The following is a 22,043-nucleotide window of genomic DNA, read 5'->3' as shown; positions in this document are numbered from 1 at the left end:
GTCCACTTCAGTCCAACACCGGCACTTCCACATCATGGTTCCAATATAGAACCATCCCATAAACTCACCCTTGCTAAAGGCAAATTCAGTAAGGTGGATTGTCTCACATGCAATTGTTCAATCCAAGAAGAAAAAACATTAAGAGAGAACTCTGAGAGACAGTGTAACAGGGAGAGGTACTGCAGCTTCTAAACCCAGCTTCAAGAGGTCTACAACAGCTGCCACTGACGAAACTAAAACTAAAAACCCTGGTTCTGTAGGAGCTTAACCACACCCATTCAGGCTACTTCTATTGTTCAAACCTTTTTTTAAAAAAACCAAGGCCTCAAAAGCTGTTTACGTTATTGGCTTTGGAGCAGACTGCTCGTCACATGTGTTTCAACTTTTTTCTCAAAAAAAAGGATAAAATACATCTCTTAAAGCCATAGTACCATCACACTTGAAGATGGTGGACAGGCTTTGGGGAGTGAGGAGGTGAGTTACTTGCTGCAGTATTCTTAGCTCTTGATCTGCTGTTGTAGCCACTGTATTTATATGGCTAATCCAGTTTAGTTTTTGGTCAATGGTCACCCCAAGAATGTTGATTCAGTGATGGTAATACCATTGAACGTCAAGGGGCAGTGCTTGACTCTATTGGAGATGGTCATTGGCTGGTACTTGTGTAGCACAACCTGTGTTAGGGAACTGGAGCTGGAGCTGGATGAACTTTGGATCATTCAGGAGGCAGAGGGGGTTATTGAGAGGAGTTATAGGGAGGTAGTCACACCTCAGGTACAAGAAGAAAGTAGATGGATTACAGTCAGGGGATGGAAAGGGAACCATGTGGCCATTTCCCACAACATACTGGATTTTGGATACTGTTGGGGTGGGGGGAACTTAACAGAGGTAAGCCATGGAGTATAGGTCTCTGGGACAATCTTTCCCTGTTGCTCAGAAGACAAGGGGGAAGAGGAGCAAAGCATTAGTCATTGGAAGTCCATAGTTAGGGGGACAGATAGGAGGTTCTATGGGAATGAGACAGACTCACGGTTGGTGTGTTGCCTCCCAAGTATGAGGGTTTGTGATGTCTCGGATCATGTTTTCGGGATACTTGAGGGGAAGGGGGAGCAGCCCAAGCCATGGTCCACATAGGCACTAGCGACATAAGTAGGAAAAGGGATGGTGATGTAAGGCAGAAATTCAGGGAGCTAGGGTGAAAGCTTAGTGCTAGAAACAGAGTTATCATCTCTGGTTTGTTTCCTCTGCAGTGTGCAAGTGAGGCGAGGAATAGGGAGACAGAGGAGTTGAACTTGTAGCTACAGGGAAAATGCAGAAGGGAAACCTTTGGATATATGGATAATTGGAGCTCATTCTGGGATAGTGGGTGGGACCTCTACAAACAGGATGGTCTACACCTGAAGCAGAGGGGTACCAAAATCCTTGGGGGGGGGGTGGAATTTGCTAATGCTAATTGGGAGGGTTTAAACTAATTCAGTAAGGGGAATGGGAATCTAAATTGTAGTTCCAATGCCAAGGAAGTTGAGAGTAGTGAGGTCAGAAATACCTCGTGGGCGGCACGGTGGCACACGTGGGCGGCACGGTGGCACGGTGGGCGGCACGGTGGCACAGTGGTTAGCACTGCTGCCTCACAGCACCTGAGACCCGGGTTCAATTCCCGACTCAGGTGACTGACTGTGTGGAGTTTGCACGTTCTCCCCGTGTCTGCGTGGGTTTCCTCCGGGTGCTCCGGTTTCCTCCCACAGTCCAAAGATGTGCGGGTCAGGTGAATTGGCCATGCTAAATTGCCCGTAGTGTTAGGTAAGGGGTAAATGTAGGGGTATGGGTGGGTTTCGCTTCGGCGGGTCGGTGTGGACTTGTTGGGCCGAAGGGCCTGTTTCCACACTGTAAGTCTAATCTAGTCTAAAAAAAAATACAGTTTCAAGGTCACAAGAGTGTAATGGCAGGCAGGAAGGTGGTTTGAAATGTGTCTACTTCAATGCCAGGAGCAACCGGAATAAGGTGGGTGAACCTGCAGCATGGGTTGGTACCTGGGACTTCGATGTTGTGATAATTTCAGCGACATAGGTAGAGCAGGTACAGGAATGGTTGTTGCAGGATCTGGGATTTAGATGTTTCAGTAAGAACAGAGAAGCTGGTAAAAGAAGAGGTATGGTGTTGTTAGTCAAGGACAGTATTACAGTAGCAGAAAGGATGTTTGAGGACTCGTGTCCTGAGGTAGTATGGGCTAAGGTTAGATGGGTCAGTTTTTGTCCAATGTGTGCAGGATGGTTTCCTGACATAGTATGTAGACAAACCAACAAGGGGCAAGATCACATTGGATTTGGTACTGGGTAATGAACCAGACCAGGTGTTAGATTTGGAGGTAGGTGAGCACTTTGATGATAGTGACTACAATTTGTTTACTTTAGCGATGGAAAGGGATAGGTATATATCGCAGGGCAATGATGATAAGATTAGGCAAGATTTAGGATATAGAGGATGGCAGAGGAAACTGCAGGGAATGGGCACAACTGAAAGGTGGAGCTTATTTCAGGAACAGCTACTGCGTGTCCTTGATAAGTATATACCTGTCAGGCAGGGAGGAAGTGTTCGTGCAAGGGAACCATGGTTTACTAAAGAAGTTGAATCTCTTGTCAAGAGGAAGAAGGCGGCTTATGTGAGGATGAGACATGGAAGTTCAGTTAGGGCACTTAAGACTTACAAGTTAGACAGGAAATAACTAAAGGGAGAACTCAGAAGAGCCAGGGGGGACATGAGAAGTCATTGGCGGGTAGGATCAAGGAAAACCCTAAAGCTGTCTATAGGTATATTAGGAATAAAAGAACGACAAGAGTAAGAATGGGGCCATCAAGGATAGTAGTGGGAAGTTGTGCATGGAGTCAGTGGAGATAGAGATGCGCTATGTGAATACTTTTTGTCAATACTCACACTAGAAAAAGACAATGCTGTCAAGGAGAATACTGAGATCCAGGCTACTAGACTAGACGGGATTGATGTTCGCAAGAAGGAGGTGTTAGCAATTCTGGAAAGTGTGAAAATAGATAAGTCCCCTGGGCTGGATGGGATTTGTCCTGGGATTCTCTGGGACAGCAGGGATGAGATTGCAGAACCTGTGGCTTCAATCTTTATGTCATCATTGTCTACAGGAACAGTGCCAGAAGACTGGAGGATAGCAAATGTTGTCCCCTTGTTCAAGAAAGGGAGTAGAGACAACCCTGGTAATTATAGATCAGTGAGCCTTAAAGTGTTGGATAGGTTCTGAGAGATAGAATTTATAGTCATCTAGAGAGGAATAAGTTGATTAGGATAGTCAACAAGGTTTTGTGAAGGGGAGGTCGTGCCTCACAAACCTTATTGTGCTCTTTGAGACGGTGACCAAACAGGTGGATGAGGGTAAAGCAATTGATGTGGTGTATGTGGATTTCAGTAAGGTGTTTGATAAGGTTCCCCACTGTAGGCTATTGCACTAAATATGGAGGCATGGGATTGAGGGTGATTTAGCAGCTTGGATCAGAAATTGGTTAGCTGAAAGATAACAGAGGGTGGTGGTTGATGGGAAATGTTCATCCTCGAGTTCAGTTAGAAGTAGTGTACCGCAAGGATTTGTTTTGGGGCCACTGCTGTTTGTGATTTTTATAAATGACCTGGATGTGGGTATAGAAGGATGGTTTAGGAAATTTATGGATGGCATTAAGGTCGGTGGAGTTGTGGATAGTGCAGAAGGATGTTGCAGGTGACACAGGGACATAGATAAGCTGCAGAGCTGGGCTGAGAGGTGGCAAATGGAGTTTAATGTGGAAAAGTATGAGATGATTCACTTTGGAAGAAGCAATAGGAATACAGAGTACTGAGCTAATGGTAAGATTCATGGCAGTGTAGATGAGCAGAGAGATCTTGGTGTCCATGTACACAGATCCCTGAAAGTTGCCACCCAGGTTGATGGGGTTGTTAAGAAGGCATATGATGTGTTAGCTTTTATTAGTAGAGGGGTTGAGTTTCAGAGCTACAAGGTCATGTGCAGCTGTACAAAACTCTGGTGCGGCCGCACTTAGAGTATTGCATACAGTTCTGGTCATCGCATTATCGGAATGATGTGGAAGCTCTGGAGAGGGTTCAGAGGAGATTTACGAGGATGTTGCCTGGTATGGAGAGAAGGTCTTATGAAGAAAGGTTGAAGGACTTGAGGCTTTTTCGTTAGAGAGAGGAAGGTTGAGAGGTGAGTTAATTGAGACATAAGATAATCAGAGGGTTAGATAGGGGGGACAATGAGAGCCTTTTTCCTCAGATGGTGATGGCTAGCACGAGGGAACATAGCTTTAAATTGAGGGCTGATAGATATAGTACAGATGTCAGAGAAAGCTTCTTTACTCAGAGAGTAGTAGGGGCATGGAATGCCTTGCCTGCAACAGTAGTAGACTCATCAACTTTAAGGACATTTAAATGGTCATTGGATAAACATATGGATGAAAATGGAATAGTGCAAGTTGGATGGCCTTCAGATTGGTTCCACAGGTCAGCGCAAAATCAAGGGCTGAAGGGCCTGTACTGCGCTGTAATGTTCCATCTATCTATCTATCAGTCTGCACTGATCCACTATAGTGCATCCCACCCTATCCCCATAATCCGACATCTACAAAGGTAACCCTCGCAGCTTACAATGTGTTAACATGGCAAGTTAACATGGTTAATCCAGCTAACCTGCAGATTTTCAGACCATTGGAGGAAATTTGAATATCATGAAGACTTTGATCAGATCACCCTTTAACCTTCTAAATTCTAGATAAAAAAAAATCTGTCCCTATAACTTCATGGCTTAAGTCCAGGTATGATTCTTGTAAACCTGTGTTGTATTCCTTCCAAGGCCAATCTATCCTCCTGAGGTGTGGTGTATGGATCTGCTCACAGTCCTCCCAGTGGGTCCTACCCAGGGGGTTGTACAGCTGCAGTATAACATCTGTATCCTTGTGCTCCAGTCCTTCAGGTACTAAAGCTAGGATTTCATTTGCTTTCATGAATATTTTCTGCACCTGGTTGTGGCTTTTTAAGGAACTGTGCACCTGAAACATTAAGTCTCTTTGGACATCCATTGTATTTAACTTCAGACCTCGAGAAAGTACCTTGATCTATCCTTTTTCACTCCAAAATGGATAATCTCACTTTCTTACATTATACTTCATGGTTTTACCCATTTATTTAGTCTAGCTATATCCCTTTGGAATTTAATGCTATTACCAACACTGTCTACAATGTCACCTAACTTGTTGGTCACCAACACATTTGAATGTATGACTTTCTCTGCCATTAATCAAGTTGTTAATAAATAATGTGATTAATTGAGGCCGTAACACAGATCCTTGTGGGATACCACTGGCCACTTACTGTCAATTTCAGTTCCTACCCATTATCTCTCCTTTCTATAACCAACCACTCATTCAATTTCCCATGTCAGTAATGTGCCTTAGTCTCTATATAGGATTTTACCAAATGCTTTCTAGAAGTGCATGTAAAAAAATATCCAGAGATATTGTTATGACACAGTGGGGAACCTTTTCGTTAATTAAATTATAACACCCAGTGACAAAGATATGAGCCCTCTTTCTCTTAACTGCTTATTATCTGCCTCCAACTCTATAAAAATATACTGTTCCAATAAAACATTAATAAAAATTATATCAACTTAATTTCAAAACCATACAGCAGCTGCTGTCATTGGTATCTCTCTTCTTCCGGCTGAACGTCTCCCTGGACTATCATCTTTCTGTTACTGCAAATATTTTTTATATGAAAAGGTACCCTTGACAGAGAGCATTTGGGTCTGTCTCGATGACAGTTACCTGATTTAAAGTGCTGTATGGCTAAGCTATTCATGACTTCCTTAAATAGCATAGCAATAAATTTGACCCTTGGTCTGACTGAATCTCTCTGGGTAGCTACTAACTCCTTAACCACCCTTTTTGCTTTGAATATTCCGTAATGGAATTGCCGCGGGAAATCTGGTATCGACACGTCAGGCACTGGCTCCCATTTCTAGTTTCAGGGAGGGGACCTACACAATCAGTTATAACCTGTGTGAAAGATTCATCAAATGTGGGAATTGTCAACAAAGGTGTTGGTTTTATTTCTGCCTGTGGTTTCCCTACCATTCGGCAAGTATGACATGTACGGCAAAGGTTAACCACATCCTTTTGCATTCCAGGGCATTATAAATGCTTTTGTATCTTAGCTTCAGTCTTCCTTACATCTCAGTGACCTCCAACAGGTAGTTCATGTGCTGCCCAGGACACCTCCTGTCTGTATGCTACCAGCAACATAATCTTCGGCCCATTTCTCCTCAGCACTAACCTGCCATGGTTTCCATTTTCATCTTAGAATTCTATCTTTAAAATAATAACCCTAGATAAATATCTTTTATTGTCTGGTCTTTCTGTTGCAAGTTCCTTAGCCTTTCAGGACAACACATTTCTGACTGACCCTCTGCCTGTTCAGGTTTTTCCTGCACCATTACATCAAACATGGTGTCCACTAACTGAACCTCAACTCCTTCATCTCTCTTTAGATTTTGCTAAAGTGGAATCTTGTTACTACACAGTCTGGAAAAATTCCAGGGTAGTTTCCTTTTAACTCCTCAGTTCCCTGGTCTTTCTTTGGCTTCTCCACAACAAGGGGTGTCACTTGGACCTTGGATCTTGCCAAATTGTTCCCAAGAACATACTATATTCTTGGAACTGTCACTCTGACAATCCCTCCCACTGTTACTTCCCCAGTCTTGAATTGGCACTCCAACCTGATCTTACTTAGGGGAACACTAAATTTCTGTCCATCTATCCCACAAATTACACTCTCTCAGGTAACATGTCAGAAAGAGTGCAAACACCTCCATCTCCTGTTATTAGAAACTGATTAGCTCCCATGTCTCTCAAAATTATAACATCTTTCCCTTCTCTCCCAGTTCTTTCTAAGTGAACTTTACTCACAGAGGTGAATTCTTTGTAGAGATCAGGTACTAACTCCATACCCAGGCTGTGAACTCTCCTGCAGTTCCTCGACTTTTCTTGGGGTTTCCTTTACTACTCTCACTAATGTTACTGGCTTAGCCTCTTTTACCACATCTTTTCCTGCAGTGCCTTCCTTTAACGACCAGCACTGAGTCTTTGCGTGTCCCACTTTATAACAGTGGAAGCACCTGAGGCCTTTCACCTCCTTTCCACCTGCGGTAAACTATTCCCAGTGAGCTCTACTCTTTGTTTAGTAGTGTAAGATCTCCCCGCTCCCAATTTCGATCGCCCATTGGATGAAATTTGTGCCGGAAGCTAAACTCTGCCTTATGCACCAATGTACATTCACCAGCCACCTCTGCTGCTCTCCTCACTTTGTGGACTTTCTGTTCACCTACTTGAATTCTTACCATCTCTGGAAGTGGGTTTTTAAACTCCTCCAGCAGAATAATCTCTCTTAGAGCCTCATAGGTCTTACCTATTTTTAAGACCTGCACCCATCTATCAAAATTACTATGTTTAATTCTTTCGAAGTCAACATCAGTCTGCCCGGATTCCTTCCTTATGTTTCTGAACCGCTGTCTATACACTTCTGGTCCCAATTCATAAGCATTTAATTAGCCTATCTGACATCTGCATAATCTCTTAACCCTTCATCTGACAGCATTGCAAATACCTCACTAGTTCTACCTCCCAGCCTAGTCTGAACTAGCATAACCCACAACTTCTCTGACCACTCCATCTGCCGAGCTAATTTTTCAAATTAAATAAAAAAGGCTTCACCATCTTTCTCATCAATATGGCAATCTCACTACCTTTTCTCTTCATCTCCATCCTATTAACTTGACTTTCCTGACTAATTCGCAACTTCTGAAGTTCAAATTTTCCCTCCCTTTCTCTTTCTTTTCTCTCTCTCTTTGATCAGCTAAGAACCTTCTCTCCTTTTTCCCTCTCTCTTCTCTCATTGCTCTTCTTTCCCTTTCTTTATCTTCTAACTCCATTTGCCTCAATTGTAATTTTCATTTTTCTAACTCTACTGCACTTATCTGTTTCTCTGACACACCTAAGTGCTCAACTAATGCCCTGACAATTTCAGCTTTACTTTTGTTCCAGGTTAAACTCAATTCTAATGGCTTTGCTAATTCTAAAAGTATCGCCCTTCTCCATCTTTCCAAGCTTCCTTGGCAAATTTGGGAATCATTTTCAAACCCCAGAACCTCTTTAGCAATTTTCAGAGCCATTTATCTCACTTTCAATTTAACCAACCACAAGTAACCAAAATTAAACAAATTGTCTCACCTATATTTTATTTAAAGATCTCAGACACTAATTGGCTGTTTAAATCTGCTGGGATACTTCATACCCCAAAATCTGTTCAAATCTATCTAAATCTCAGACTGGATCTGTCTAAACCTGTCCAAATCACAGACCCGAGCCTCAAAACTGTTAGAAACAGCTTTGAACCCCTCTGTTTATTAACCCAACCACACCCAAAAAAGTTCTTCTTGCCTCATAATCTCTTAAAATATGAGTGACAAGAGAACTCTCAAGTTCCACTATTTCATGAAAATAATATAAATTTATTCCTTAACTCTAAAAATTAATATTAAACAATAAATATTAAAAACTCTCAGCCCCCTTTCTCTGAACTACTTATTATCTGCCCCCAACTCTAACAATATACTGTTCCAATAAAACACTTACAAAAATTACATCAATTTAATTTCAAAACCATACAGCGGCTGTCGTCGTTGGTGTCTCTCTTCTTCCAGCTGAAGATCTCCCTAGATAGTCTTCTTTCTTTTACTGTGAATATTTTTTATATGAAAAGTGTTTAGGTCTATCTCAATGGCAGTTACTCTGTCATTGTCAATCACTCTCTCTGACTTTCAAAATGCCTACTTTTTTTATACTCCTAACATTGGTTTGATGTTGATAAAAACAATAAATTCAAACTCAATTGAGTTTTAGTATCTTGAGGCGTAATTTAAACTGATTAGTTAAATTTAAATTGTTGTCAAAACAGTAGCCAACTCAGGTATCTATTTCAAAGCCAAATGTTACATATTTTCAACTTTCCAGAACTCTCTGAGACTGCTAGCTAATCATAAGACAGGCGCTTGTAAGCTCTCAGCACAAAACAGCATTCACTCTCTCTTAAAGGTACAGTACACACCTTCAACTTCATAACAGCATTCCCGTCACCTCAGTCACCTCTTCAGAAAATTCAACAAGGTTTATTAGACATGCCTTGCTTGTCATGAATTCATGCTGGCTCTCCCTGATTAACTGAAGATTGTCCATCCTTGATCATAGACTCCAACAAAGTCCCCACCAGATGGGAGGCTAACTGGTTTGATTTTTCTCTTTCGCCCTTCTTAAAGAGAGGAGTGATGTGGTCAATTTTCCAATCCAGACAGATGGCTGCTGTGTCTGGGAACTGAAAGATTATAGTCAAGGAGTCCACAACATGTCCTCCTACATCCTTTAACATCCTCAGATGGAAACCATCAGGTCCTGGGGATTCAGCACTCTTCAATTTCACAAATTTCCCTGTTTCTAATGTTTAATTTGTGTTAATTTTATTCAGTCCCTGTTCTCAATCCACTGTTAATTTCCTTGGAACTTCTGGCAATCTATCCTCTCTTTCTACTTTAGAGACTGAAACAAAATAATTCAAGTCATCAAGTCATACAGCAGGGGATACAGACCCTTCAGTCCAATTCATCCATGCCAACCAATTTTCCCCAAACTTTGAGGCATCTATGGACATGGACCCCAAGATCCCTCTGTTCCTTCACATTGCCATGAATCTTGTCTTTAACCCTCTAGTCTGCATTCAAATTCGATCTTCCAAAGTGAATCACTTCACATTTTTCCAGGTTGAACTCTATCTGCCACTTATCCGCCCAGCAACCTCCAACAGCCCTCCACACTATCCAGAACTCCATCAACCTTCAGGTCATCAGCAAACTCACTAACCCACCCTCCCTCTTCCTTATTCAAGTCAGTTATAAAAATCACAAAGAGCAGAGACCCAAGAACCGATCCCTGCAGAACATCACTGGTCACCGAACTCCAGGCTGAATACTTTCCATCTATCACCACTGTCTTCTATGGGACAGCCAATTCTGTATCCAGACAACCAGATTTCCCTATATCCCATACCTCCTTACTTTCTGAATGAGCCTACCATGGGGAACCTTATCAAACACCTTGCTAAAGTCCATGTACATCACATCCACTGCTCTACCTTCATCAATGTGTTTGTCATGTCCTCAAAGAATTCAATAAGGTTTGTGAGGCATGACCTGTCCCTCACAAAGCCGTGCTGATTATCTCTAATCAAATTACAGTTTTCCAAATAATCAGAAATTGTGTCCCTCAGAATCCTCTCCAATACTTGCCCACCATAGACGTGAGACTGACTGGTCTGTAATTCCCAGGATTATCCCTATTCTCTTTCTTCAACAAGGGAACAACATTTGCCACCTGCCAAACATCTGGCACTACTCCATTGGACAGTGAGGACGCTAAAGGCACAGCAATCTCATCCCTCACTTCCGTAGTAACCTTGAGTATATCCCGTCTAGCCCAGGGGACTGATCTATGCTCATACTTTTCAAAAGTTTCCACTCATCCTCCTTCTTAACATCGACCTTTTTGAGCACATCAATCTGTTTCACGCTGTCATCACAAAGATCAAGATCCCTCTCAGCAGTGAATACTGAGGCACAGTATTCATTTAAGGACCTCCCTTATCTCCTCCGACTCCAGGCACAAGTTCCCTCCACTATCCCTGACTGCCCTACCCTCACTCTGGCCATCCTCTTGTTCCTCACATAAGTGTAGAATGCCTTAGGGTTTTCCTTAATCCTACCAGCCAAGGCTTTTTCATGCCCTTTCCTAGCTCTCCTAAGTCTACTCTTCAGTTTCTTTCTGGCTACCTTGTAACTCTCTCGAACCCTGTCTGATCCTTACCTCCTCAACCTTAAGTAAACTTCCTTCTTCCTCTTGACTAGATGTTCCACATCCATTGTCACCAAGGTTCCTTCACTCTACCATCCCTTCCTTGCCTCAGTAGGATGAATCTATCCAGCTCTATCAGCAGGTGCTCCCTGAACAACCTCCATACTTCTATTCTGCATTTCCCTGAAAACACCTGTTCTCAATCTAGGTACCCCAGTTCCTGTCTAATAGCATTGTAATTCCCCCTCTCCCAATTAAATACTTTCCCATACCATCTGTTCCTATCTCTTTCCATGAGTATAGTTAAGATCACAATCACTGAAATGCCCTCCCACTGAGAGATCTGACACCTGACCTGGTTCATTGCCGAGCACCAAATCCAATATGGCCTCCCCTCTAGTCTGTCAACCTACATATTGAGTCAGGAATCCTTCCTGGATACACCTGACAAAAAACTGCTCCATCCAAATTATTTGAACTATGGATGTTCCAATCTATATTAGGGAAGTTAAAGTCACCTGTGCCAACAAACCTGTTGCTTCTGCACCTTTCCAAAATCTGCCTCCCAATCTGCTCCTCTGTGTCTGTTGCCACTGGGGGTGGGAGGGTGGGGGAGTTTTGGAAAGCCCTCAATAAAATGACGGCTTCTTTCCAGTTTCTGACTCCACCCATACTGACTCTGTAGACAAATCCTCCACAACGCCCTCCCTTTCTGTAACTGTCATACTATCCTTGATTAGCAATGCTACTCCCCCACCTCTTTTACCACCCTCTGTATTCCTTTTGAAACATCCAACAACCGTTCCTGCCCCCGTGATATCCAAGTCTCTGTGATGGCCACAACATCATCGTTCCAAGCACTGATCCATGCTCTAAGTTCATCACTCTTATTCCTGATACTTCTTGCATTAAAATACACACACTTCAACCCATCCCGCTGACTGCAACTTGTCCCTATCAAGTGCCTATCCCTCCTCTCAGACTCTCTGCATGCTGTATCTGTCACTACAACTCCATCATCTGATCTATAGCTCAGATTCCCATCCTCCTGCCAATCTAGTTTAAACTCCCCTGAAGAGCTCTAGCAAACCTCCCACCCAGGATATCGGGTGCTCCTTCAGTTCAGGTGCAACCTGTCCTCCTTGTACAGGTCCCACCTCCCCAGAAGGTATCCCAATGATCCATGTATCTGAAACCCTCCCTCCTACACCAGCTCTGCCGCCACGCGTTCATCTGCACCCGCTCTCTGTTTCTAACCTCAATAGCCCGTGGCAATGGTAACAATCCGGAGATGACTACTCGCTCATACTGCCTTTTAGCTTCCATCTTAATTCTCTAAATTTACTTTTTAGGTCCTCATCCCTTTTCCGAGCTATGTCATTAGTACCAATCTAGACCACAATTTCTGGCTGCTCTCCCTCCCCCTGAAGAATCCTGTGGACTCGATCTGAGACATCCCTGACGCTGGTACCCGGGAGACGACATACCATCTGGAAGTCCCCAGAATCGCAACTACAGCATCTCCCGTCTGTTGCTCTCACCATCGAATCTCCGAGCAGGATTGCTCTTCTGTTCTCCCCTCTTCACTTCTGAGCCTCAGAGCCAGGCTGTGTAAGAGATCTGGTCACTGAGGGTTTCCCGGTAGGCTCCTCCTCCCACAAACAGTATCCAAACCGGTATACTTATTGTTGTGGGGGACGGCCACAGGGAGTCCCAGCACTGTCTGTCTCATCCCTTTCCCTCTACTGACAGTCACTCAGCTACATTTATCCTGTAACTTAGGTGTGACTGCCTGCCTATAACTCCTCTCTATCACCTCCACAGCCTCCCAAATGAACCCAAAGTTCCTCCAGTTCCAATTCCCTAATGTGGCCTGTGAGGAGCTGGTGAAGTCAGCAGGGACACTAGTGGTGACCCTTATCTCCCATAGCCTGCAAGGAGAGCATGCCACTGCCCTAGCCTCCATCCCATCTGCTCAAAATTGTCAAGAGAGATTGAATAAATACAAAAAAACCTTGACCTAGCCGCCTACTTGCGGAACGTTTTAGGGAAAACCTCTGGGACATCCGCACCAACCAACCCAACCACCCTGTGGCTGAACACTTTAACTCCCCCTCCCACCCCGCCATGGATGTGCAGGTCCTTGGCCTCCTCCATCGCCAGACCATGGCAACACGACGCCTGGAGGAAGAGCGCCTCATCTTCCGCCTAGGAACCCTTCAACTACAAGGGATGAACGCAGATTTCTCCAGTTTCCTCATTTCCCCTCCCCCCACTTTATCTCAGTCCCAACCCTCGAACTCAGCACCACCTTCCTAACCTGCAATCTTCTACCCGACCTCTCCGTCCCCAACCCCACTCTGGCTTATCACCCTCACCTTAACCTCCTTCCACCTATCGCATTCCCAACGTCCCTCCCCCAAGTCCCTCCTCCCTACCTTTTATCTTAGCCTGCTTGGCACACCCTCCTCATTCTTGAAGAAGGGCTTATGCCCGAAACGTCGATTCTCCTGTTCCTTGGATGCTGCCTGACCTGCTGCGCTTTTCCAGCAACACATTTTTCAGCTCTGATCTCCAGCATCTGCAGTCCTCACTTTCTCCTAGCAACCCTACACACAGGGTCAGTTTTTTTTTGGTTGGAGGAGGAGACACTATACGTGCAGCGTTGTGAGGTACAGAAACAGCCCCAGTATATCAGTTCACATACCCAACAGGCCCCATGGCCACCTGTGCTCCTGTTGAGCCTATTCACAAGCTAAGTCTTTAACAGGAAAAACTTGCTTTCCCGGCAGCCCCCTGGCCTGCGCTCTCACTGTTCCCATTGCTGCGGGAATCCTGAGACAACCCTGGACTAAAACTCCCAAGTTACTTGTGTGTGTTTGACCCATATTCCTTTAAGCCTTTCCTATTCCTGTATTAATCCAACTGACCTTGCAATGTTGGAACTGTACCTGCAACTACCACTTCCTCTGGCAGCTTATTCCACATACGAAGACTGCGAAACCTCCATAGTCTCTGACAGTATCTTTCAGTCTTTAGTGAGCTGACATCCCTCCTGACCACCTGCCTTCCACTCAAATAACTCAACTGCAGTGAACGCAATTCTGATCAACATAGTTGCTCCTCATTTGTCAGTCCTGCCTTCTCAGGAAACAATCTGTTAAACCTTCACAGCACTCCCCCAACAGCAAGAACATCATTCCTCACATAAGGAGACCAAGTGATGAAGTGGTATCCATCGTTGGCATCATGCTGTATGAGAGTTCCTCACCACAGCAAACCTTGGTGAATAACAGATTCACTGATGTGCTGCCATCAGCCAGTAGGGGATTACTTTAGGAACAGTGATCACAATTCCCGTAAGTTTTAGAATACTCATGGACAAAGATGAGAGTGGTCCTAAAATAAGAGTGGTAAATTGAGGGAAGGGCAACTATTGCAAAGTTCGGCATGAGCTGGGGAATGTGATTAGGAGCAGCTGTTTGAAGGTAAATCCATATTTGATATGTGGGATGCTTTTAAAGTGAGGTTGATCAGAGTTCAGGAAAGACATGTCCCTGCGAAAATAGGGGTTAGAAACAGCAAGATTAGGGAACCACAGATGATAGGTGAAATTGTGAGATTAGCTTAGAGAAAAAAGGAAGCTCCTCACCAGAGCAAACCTTGGTGAAGGTAAATTCTCTGATGTGTTGCCATCAGCCACCTCCCTGATAGAGACTGACAGAGCCTGAATGGCCTGGTGTGGTCCAGGAAAACCACTTGACAATGGAATGAGAAGAGACCCTTGCATTATACAAGATGTTCCTAACCCTATCACATTAAACAAGATGGCATTTCCAGCCATGCGCCTGTAAGATACAAAAGTGAGCCAGCATAATCCATGAGGAAAACCTACATGTGGTATCTCTGGTGAAAACAGCTAAAAAGCACAAAAGAAATGTTCTCTCATGTACTTATGAGTTAAGTCACCATTAAATGTAACAAAGTTAATGGTGAACAAGAAGTTGTAAAATTATCCCGAAAACCATCAAGGAAACAACATTTAGCATTTATGACCAATGAGTATTTTAATGGGTTAAACAACTTTTTTTTTTAAAAGTCAGAATCGAGGAACCCATGATCACTGGGACTGAGACTTCCTGCTGTTAGGGGAATGGACATGACCTGAAGAATGTGTTGCTGGAAAAGCGCAGGTCAGGTAGCATCAAAGGAGCATGAGAATCGATGTTTCGGGCATAAGCCCTCATTCCTGAAGAAGGGCTTATGCCCGAAACGTCGATTCTCCTGCTCCTTTGATGTTGCCTGACCTGCTGCGCTTTTCCAGCAACACATTTTCAGCTCTGATCTCCAGCACCTGCAATCCTCACTTTCTCCGAATGGACATGATCATCAAGCATCACATCTCGTTTCCAGTCCATCGATTACCTATGTTTAGTCATAGAGTTATAGAGTCATAGAGGTGTACAGCACGGAAACAGACACTTTGGTCCAACCCGTCCATGCCGACCAGATATCCCAACCAAATCTAGTCCCACCTGCCAGCACCCAGCCCATAAGCCTCCAAACGCTTCCTATTCATATACGCATCCGAATGTCTTTTAAATGTTGCAATTGTACCAGCCTCCACCGCTTCCTCTGACAGCTCATATACATGTACCACCCACTGAGTGAAAACGTTGTCCCTTAGATCTCTTTTATATCTTTCCCCTCTCACTCTAAACCTATGCTCTCTAGTTCTGGACTCACCGCGCCCAGGGAAAAGAATTTGTCTATTTATCCTAGCCATGCCCCTCATGATTTTATAAGTCTCTGTAAGGTCATTCCTCAGCCTCCAACACTCCAGGGAAAACAGCCCCAGCATCTTCAGCCTCTCCCTATAGCTCAAATCCTCCAACCCTGGCATCATCCTTGTAAATCTTTTCTGAACCCTTTTAAGTTTCACAACATCTTTCAAATGGGAAGAAAACCAGAACTGGACGCAATTAGCAAACAGTAGCCTAACCAATGTCCTGTACAGCTGCAACATGACCTCCCAACTCCTGTACTCAAAACTCTGACCAATAAAGGAAAGTATACTGAACGTCTTCTTCACTATCCTATCTACCTGCAACTCCACTTTCAAGGAGCAATGAACCTGCACTCCAAGGTCTCTTTGTTCAGCAACACACCCCAGGACCTTACCACTGAGTGTGTAGGTTCTGCTAAGATTTGCTTTCCCAAAATGCAGCACCTCCCATTTATCTAAATTAGACCCCATCTGCCACTTCTCAGCCCATTGGCCCATCTGATCAAGATCCTGTTGTAATCGGAGGTAACCTTCTTCGCTGTCCATTACACCTCCAATTTTAGTGTCATCTGCAAACTTACTAACTGTACCTCTTATGTTCACATCCAAATCATTTCTGTAAATGATGAACAGTAGTGGACCCAGCACCGATCCTTGTGGCACTCCACTGGTCACAGGCCTCCAGTCTGAAAAACAACCCTCCATCACCACCCTCTGTCTTCTACCTTTGATCCAAATGGCTAGTTCTCCCTGTATTCCATGAGATCTAACCTTGCTCACCAGTCTGCCATGGGGAACCTTTTTGAACACCTTACTGAAGTCCATATAGATCACATCTACCACACTGCCCTCATCAATCCTCTTTGTTACTACTTCAAAAAACTCAACCAAGTTTGTGAGACATGATTTCCAGAGACATGGCACACAGCCATGTTGACTATCCCTAATCAATCCTTGCCTTTCCAAATACATGTACATCCTGTCCTTCAGGATTCCCTCCAACAACTTGTCCACCACTGATGTCAGGCTCACTGGTCTATAGTTCCCTGGCTTGTCTTTACTACCCTTCTTAAACAGTGGCACCACGTTTGCCAACCTCCAGTCTTCCGGCACCTCACTAGTCACTATCGATGATACAAATATCTCGGAATGAGGCCCAGCAATCACTTCTCTAGCTTCCCACAGAGTTCTAGGGTACACCTGATCAGGTCATGGGGATTTAAGGGTGATATTTGATTAGAACAAAGATTAATTGAGTCCAGAGGGTGACTTATAACTAGATGGTAATAATTGGGTATAATCAGTTTTAATGGTGCTGTAAAATATCCTGTTTATTTCCTTGTCTACTTTGATGGTCTATTTAGAAATGACACAAGGTTGCTGGAACAAACAAGAAAGGTTGATAAGTAACTTTAACAAGATTGTGCCAATGCTGCTCAAACTGTCGAATTGTTAACTATAAGGAAGTTAGCGCAAAATTTCTAACTTGTGAAAATTGAGAACAAGATGGTATCGATATAAAGTAACTCGCATGAGGCAAAGCCTTTTCACACAGAGAATTCAAGGGTCCGGACTGCACTGCCTGTAACTGTGAAGGAGGCAGGTTCAATTCAGGCATTCAATAAGGTATTGTATGGTTATTTGTAAACGAAGGACACGCACGGTTACAGAGAGAAATCAGGAGAAGGGCACTTATTGAAATGCTCATGATAGGCTGAACACCCCACCCCGGGCTGTCTCCATTCTGTAAGATTCAGCAATGAACACCTGGTCTGGAACTGGCCAATCTTTACCTCCACTCAGCGGCTGTAAAACTAGATCGTCTGTGGCTTGTGTTCTGTGTTTATTTTGTTTGAGTACGATTTGTTCTAATTAAATTTATACATACAAGACATTAACAAGAATGCTTAGTCATGGTGCACAGTTCCAGGCTGTCACTTTCTAGTATTCCCCATCACTGCAGGGTTTATGTCCACACCTGGTTATCCTTGAAAAGGTCGTGGTGCATGGTCTTCTCAAATGCCAGCTTACTATGCCATTTCAGATGGCAATTAAGAGCTAACCATAATGTGTGGCTCTGGAGTGTACATAGGGCAGTGCAGCAGGATCTTCAGCTCATCGTGGAAGAATAGCAGATTTTCCAAAAGAATTAGTGAACTAGACTTGTTTTAATGACAGAACAATAGTTTTAGCATTATTAGTGATATCACTAAATTTATTGAAATGAATTTTAATTTCCAGGCTATTGTGGTGAGATGGGATTTGAACTGAAGTTCTAGATCATTAGCCCATAGCTCTGTAATACTGGCCCAGTTACATAATCAAAATGTCAGTGTAACCACAGAAACTGATTCCTACAACAGATAGGAAAAGGCGCAAACTGATCAGGATCATTAAGAAAACTGGGGTCTTTGAAAGATGAGCTGCAGTGAGAGGTCTCTCATGTTTCATTACAACTATGTTTCTGAACCTAATCTCCTCTTCTGTGATTGTCACAGAGTTACAAAGATGTACAGCACGCAAACAGACCCTTCGGTCCAACCCGTCCATGCCACCCAGATATCCCACCACAATCTAGTCCCACCTGCCAGCACCTGGCCCATATCCCTCCAATTCATAAACCCATCCAAATGCCTTTCAAATGTTGCAATCGTACCAGCATCCAACACTTCCCCTGGCAGCTCATTCCATACGTACCACCCTCTGTGTGAAAACGTTGCCCCTTACATCTCTTTTACATCTTTCCCCTCTCACCCTAAACCTATGCCCTCTAGTTCTGGACTCCCACACCCCAGGAAACAGACTATGTCTATTTATCCTACCCATGCCCCTCATGCTTTTATAAATCTCTATAAGGTCACCCCTCAGCCTCCGACACTCCAGGGAAATAGTTTGCAACTTACATTCACTGTGGGCATAACATATTTTCTAATTAAAGTAAAATACTGGAGAGTTGAAATACAAATCGAAAGTAGTGGAGACACTCAGCAGGTCTAGCATAATCTCATTGGAAAGTCTCTCCACAGAGACTGCCCAACCTAGAGAATTTCTCCAGGAATTTCTGTTTTTCTGACAGTGACCTTGTTTGTCTGGAGAACAAACACCAATGCAGACTGACTGAGACCACTCTCTGTTATAAGAACTGAAAACATCTCTCATAAGACCCCTCTCTTCAAACTGTTATAACCCTAGCCATTCTGTCTTAGTTTTCCTCCTATAACTAACTTTGAATATTATTTTTTAAAAACAAATCAAAAATGTCTGGGATTCTAAAGTACACGATTCAGGTTTGGAGTTCAGTGAGTCCCGTATCCCCCACCCTGGGAAATCAGTCTTGGGGAGATCATGGATAGTCCGCTGACTGTTTGGTCAATGCTACCCCCTCCCCAAACATTACAGACCGCTGAACAAAGCTAAAAGGACTCAAGTCGACAGCTAGAGCTGCAGCAATGAGGTCTGAGGAAAGATTGCTCTTGGAGACATGTCGCTTGGTTGGGAACCATGGGGACACTCTTGAAGCAAAGAACAGAAAACCAACTGGACCACTAAAAGTCAAGCTGGAAGATCGTTTCCAGCGAGGAGCTGTATCACGAGTGTCCCGATTGATCAAGTACCGGGAGGGAACTGCCCAGAAGGAACTAATTCAACTCAGTAACTCCTTCAAAGGTTTCAGCTCTTTCCTCACCAAACTGGCTTTCAGCTGCTGAGGGGGGGTTTAGCACGTTCGGAGGTTGGAGCTGTTAGCCTGAGATTCAAGTCACATACCTTATCACTTCCACAACTAACCTTTTGTCTGGTCCTGTCAGGTTTCAGTACTGGCTTCAGGGAAAAAGGGGATTTTGTGGCTAATAGACGGAGTAGTTAGTTACTGGTTTTAAAAGAAAGCAAGGACTGCAGATGTTGGAGATCAGGGTCGGAGAGTGTGGTGCTGAAAAAGCACAGCAGGTCAGGCAGCATCCGAGCAGCAGGCATTCCTGATAAAGGGCATATGCTCGAAACATTGATTCTCCTGCTCCTCGGATACTGCCTGATCTGCTGTGCTTTTCCAGCAACACAATCTTTGACTAGCGGTTTTAAGAGTTTGTATCATTGCCACTGCTATAAATTGGTAAAGTACTTTTCATTGGTAATAAATAGTAATAATATATAGTAATAAATAGTTATTCCTGTTTTATGTAAAACAAATGCTGCCAGACATCTTCACAATGAGTATAACTCAGGGACAGCGAGTTAAAAGTCAGGACAATTGGGAGGAGTTATTGTGATAACTTCACAAAACTTTCATCACGTATTACAGATCAAAGGTTCTCAACTTTGGGTTTGTACATGTGGTTAATTCAGTGTCTGTGACAGTACACAGCTGTCACCTTGCTATCAATGACACTACTGCCAGCTTAGCTGCTTACTTACCCGTGAGCTATTGTAATCAAATTGAAAATGTCTCTGATTTCTCAGTAAAACACCTGAAAGTCAGGAACTTAAATGAGTTTTTAAAAACAAATGACTAGTATCTCAATATATTGCCTATGGAATAGTAAAGTCTAGTATTCACTGGGATCCAGAGGGGCGTACCTTAGGTAGAAAGGCTTTGATCATCAAATACATACTGCGGACATTCAGATTCATAGTAAAATCCCAGTCTTTGTCTTCACAATCCAGAATGGTGCCATGATGGACAAAGCTGAGGTAAGTAAAGGATAAAAAAAGAAAGGAAGTCAAAACAAAGCAGGTTTAAGTGAATCTTCGCAGTGACAAAAGAACCCCCCTGTACACCTCTAAATCAAGCAGCTGGCAGAGTAATCGACAAGTGAAACTGCCCCTCAGGAGAGTGCAGACCTCCGCAATCCTGTGGGAAGACAATGTGATTACAACTTTGCTGTTCTTCCTGAGACCTCTCCCTGCCTGACTGATACTCTGTAACCACAAAGTTGAAAATAAAAGAAATCTTTTTATTAAGAGGCTTCAGGCCAACCAACAGCAACAAGCTATCTGCTCACGTTTTATCCCCTCTGACAGTTCCATTATAGCAGCTGAGACAATCGAAAACAATCAACATCTGAAACATGTCAGCTTGCGCAGACTCCCAATGTCACCGCATCTTTAAAACAATTCCAGACCTGGATACATACCTTCACCAAAAACTAGACAATCTGAGTCCAACTGTACCACAACCAAAAATTGCTGTTGAAACCAGACAGGTCTGGCAGCATGTGTGAGAAGGAAGCAGAGTCAACATTTAGAGTTCAGTAACTCTTCATCAGAACTTTGGAGTCAAAACGCTAACTCTGCTTTCTCCCCACAGATACTGCCAGACCTGGTGAGTTTTTGTCAGCAATTTCTGTTTTTTGTTGTGGTTCTGTTCACCGAGCTGGGAATTTGTGTTGCAGATGTTTCGTCCCCTGTCTAGGTGACATCCTCAGAGCTTGGGAGCCTCCTGTGAAGTGCTTCTGTGATCTTTCCTCCAGTATTTATAGTGATTTGTCTCTGCCGCTTCCGGTTGTCAGTTCCAGCTGTCCGCTGCAGTGGCCGGCATATTGGGTCCAGGTTGATGTGCTTATTGATTGAATCTGTGGATGAGTGCCATGCCTCTAGGAATTCCCTGGCTGTTCTCTGTTTGGCTTGTCCTATAATAGTAGTGTTGTCCCAGTCGAACTCATGTTGCTTGTCATCTGCATGTGTGGCTACTAAGAATAGCTGGTCGTGTCGTTTCCTGGCTAGTTGGTATTCATGGATGCCGACCGTTAGCTGTCTTCCTGTTTGTCCTATGTAGAGTTTTGTGCAGTCCTTGCATGGGAGTTTGTACACTACATTGGTTTTGCTCATGCTGGGTATCGGGTCCTTTGTCCTGGTGAGTTGTTGTGGGAGAGTGGCTGTTGGTTTGTGTGCTGTTATGAGTCCTAGTGGTCGCAGCAGTCTGGCTGTCAGTTCAGAAATGCTCCTGATGTATGGTAGTGTGGCTAGCCCTTTGGGTTGAGGCATGTCCTCACTCCGTTGTCTTTCCCTTCGGCATCTGTTATGAAATTGCGGGGGTATCCGTTTTTGGCGAATACATTGTATAGGTGTTCTTCTTCCTCCTTTTGCAGTTCTGGTGTACTGCAGTATGTTGAGGCCCTTTTGAACAGTGTCTTGATGCAACTTCGTTTGTGTGTGTTGGGGGGGTTGCTTTCATCGTTCAGGACTTGGTCTGTGTGTGTGGCTTTCCTGTATACCTTTGTGGTGAATTCTCCGTTCGGTGTTCTCTGTACCATCACGTGTAGGAATGGGAGCTGGTTGTCCTTTTCTTCCTCTCTCGT

General features: G+C 43.8%; 1 protein-coding gene across 5 annotated transcripts in view; it reads right to left on the bottom strand.

Moving 5' to 3' along the window:
- bdh2 (3-hydroxybutyrate dehydrogenase, type 2) overlaps window positions 1–22,043 on the bottom strand; it is a 166,528-nt gene that overhangs the window by 19,268 nt on the left and 125,217 nt on the right. For all 5 annotated transcript variants that reach the window (XR_009647079.1, XM_060851695.1, XM_060851694.1 and 2 more), the window contains exon 5: window positions 20,323–20,431. Coding sequence is in view for 4 of the 5 variants with exons in the window: in XM_060851695.1 (XP_060707678.1) it covers window positions 20,323–20,431 (109 nt within the window). In the remaining variant the exon portion in view is untranslated. The remainder of the gene's footprint in view (window positions 1–20,322; window positions 20,432–22,043) is intronic.

The sequence above is a fragment of the Hemiscyllium ocellatum genome, chromosome 36 (genome assembly GCF_020745735.1).
Source record: "Hemiscyllium ocellatum isolate sHemOce1 chromosome 36, sHemOce1.pat.X.cur, whole genome shotgun sequence".
In the NCBI taxonomy this organism is placed as follows: Eukaryota; Metazoa; Chordata; class Chondrichthyes; order Orectolobiformes; family Hemiscylliidae; genus Hemiscyllium; species Hemiscyllium ocellatum.
Note: the sequence above shows the minus strand (reverse complement) of the source record. Positions and strands in the feature narration are given on the sequence as shown.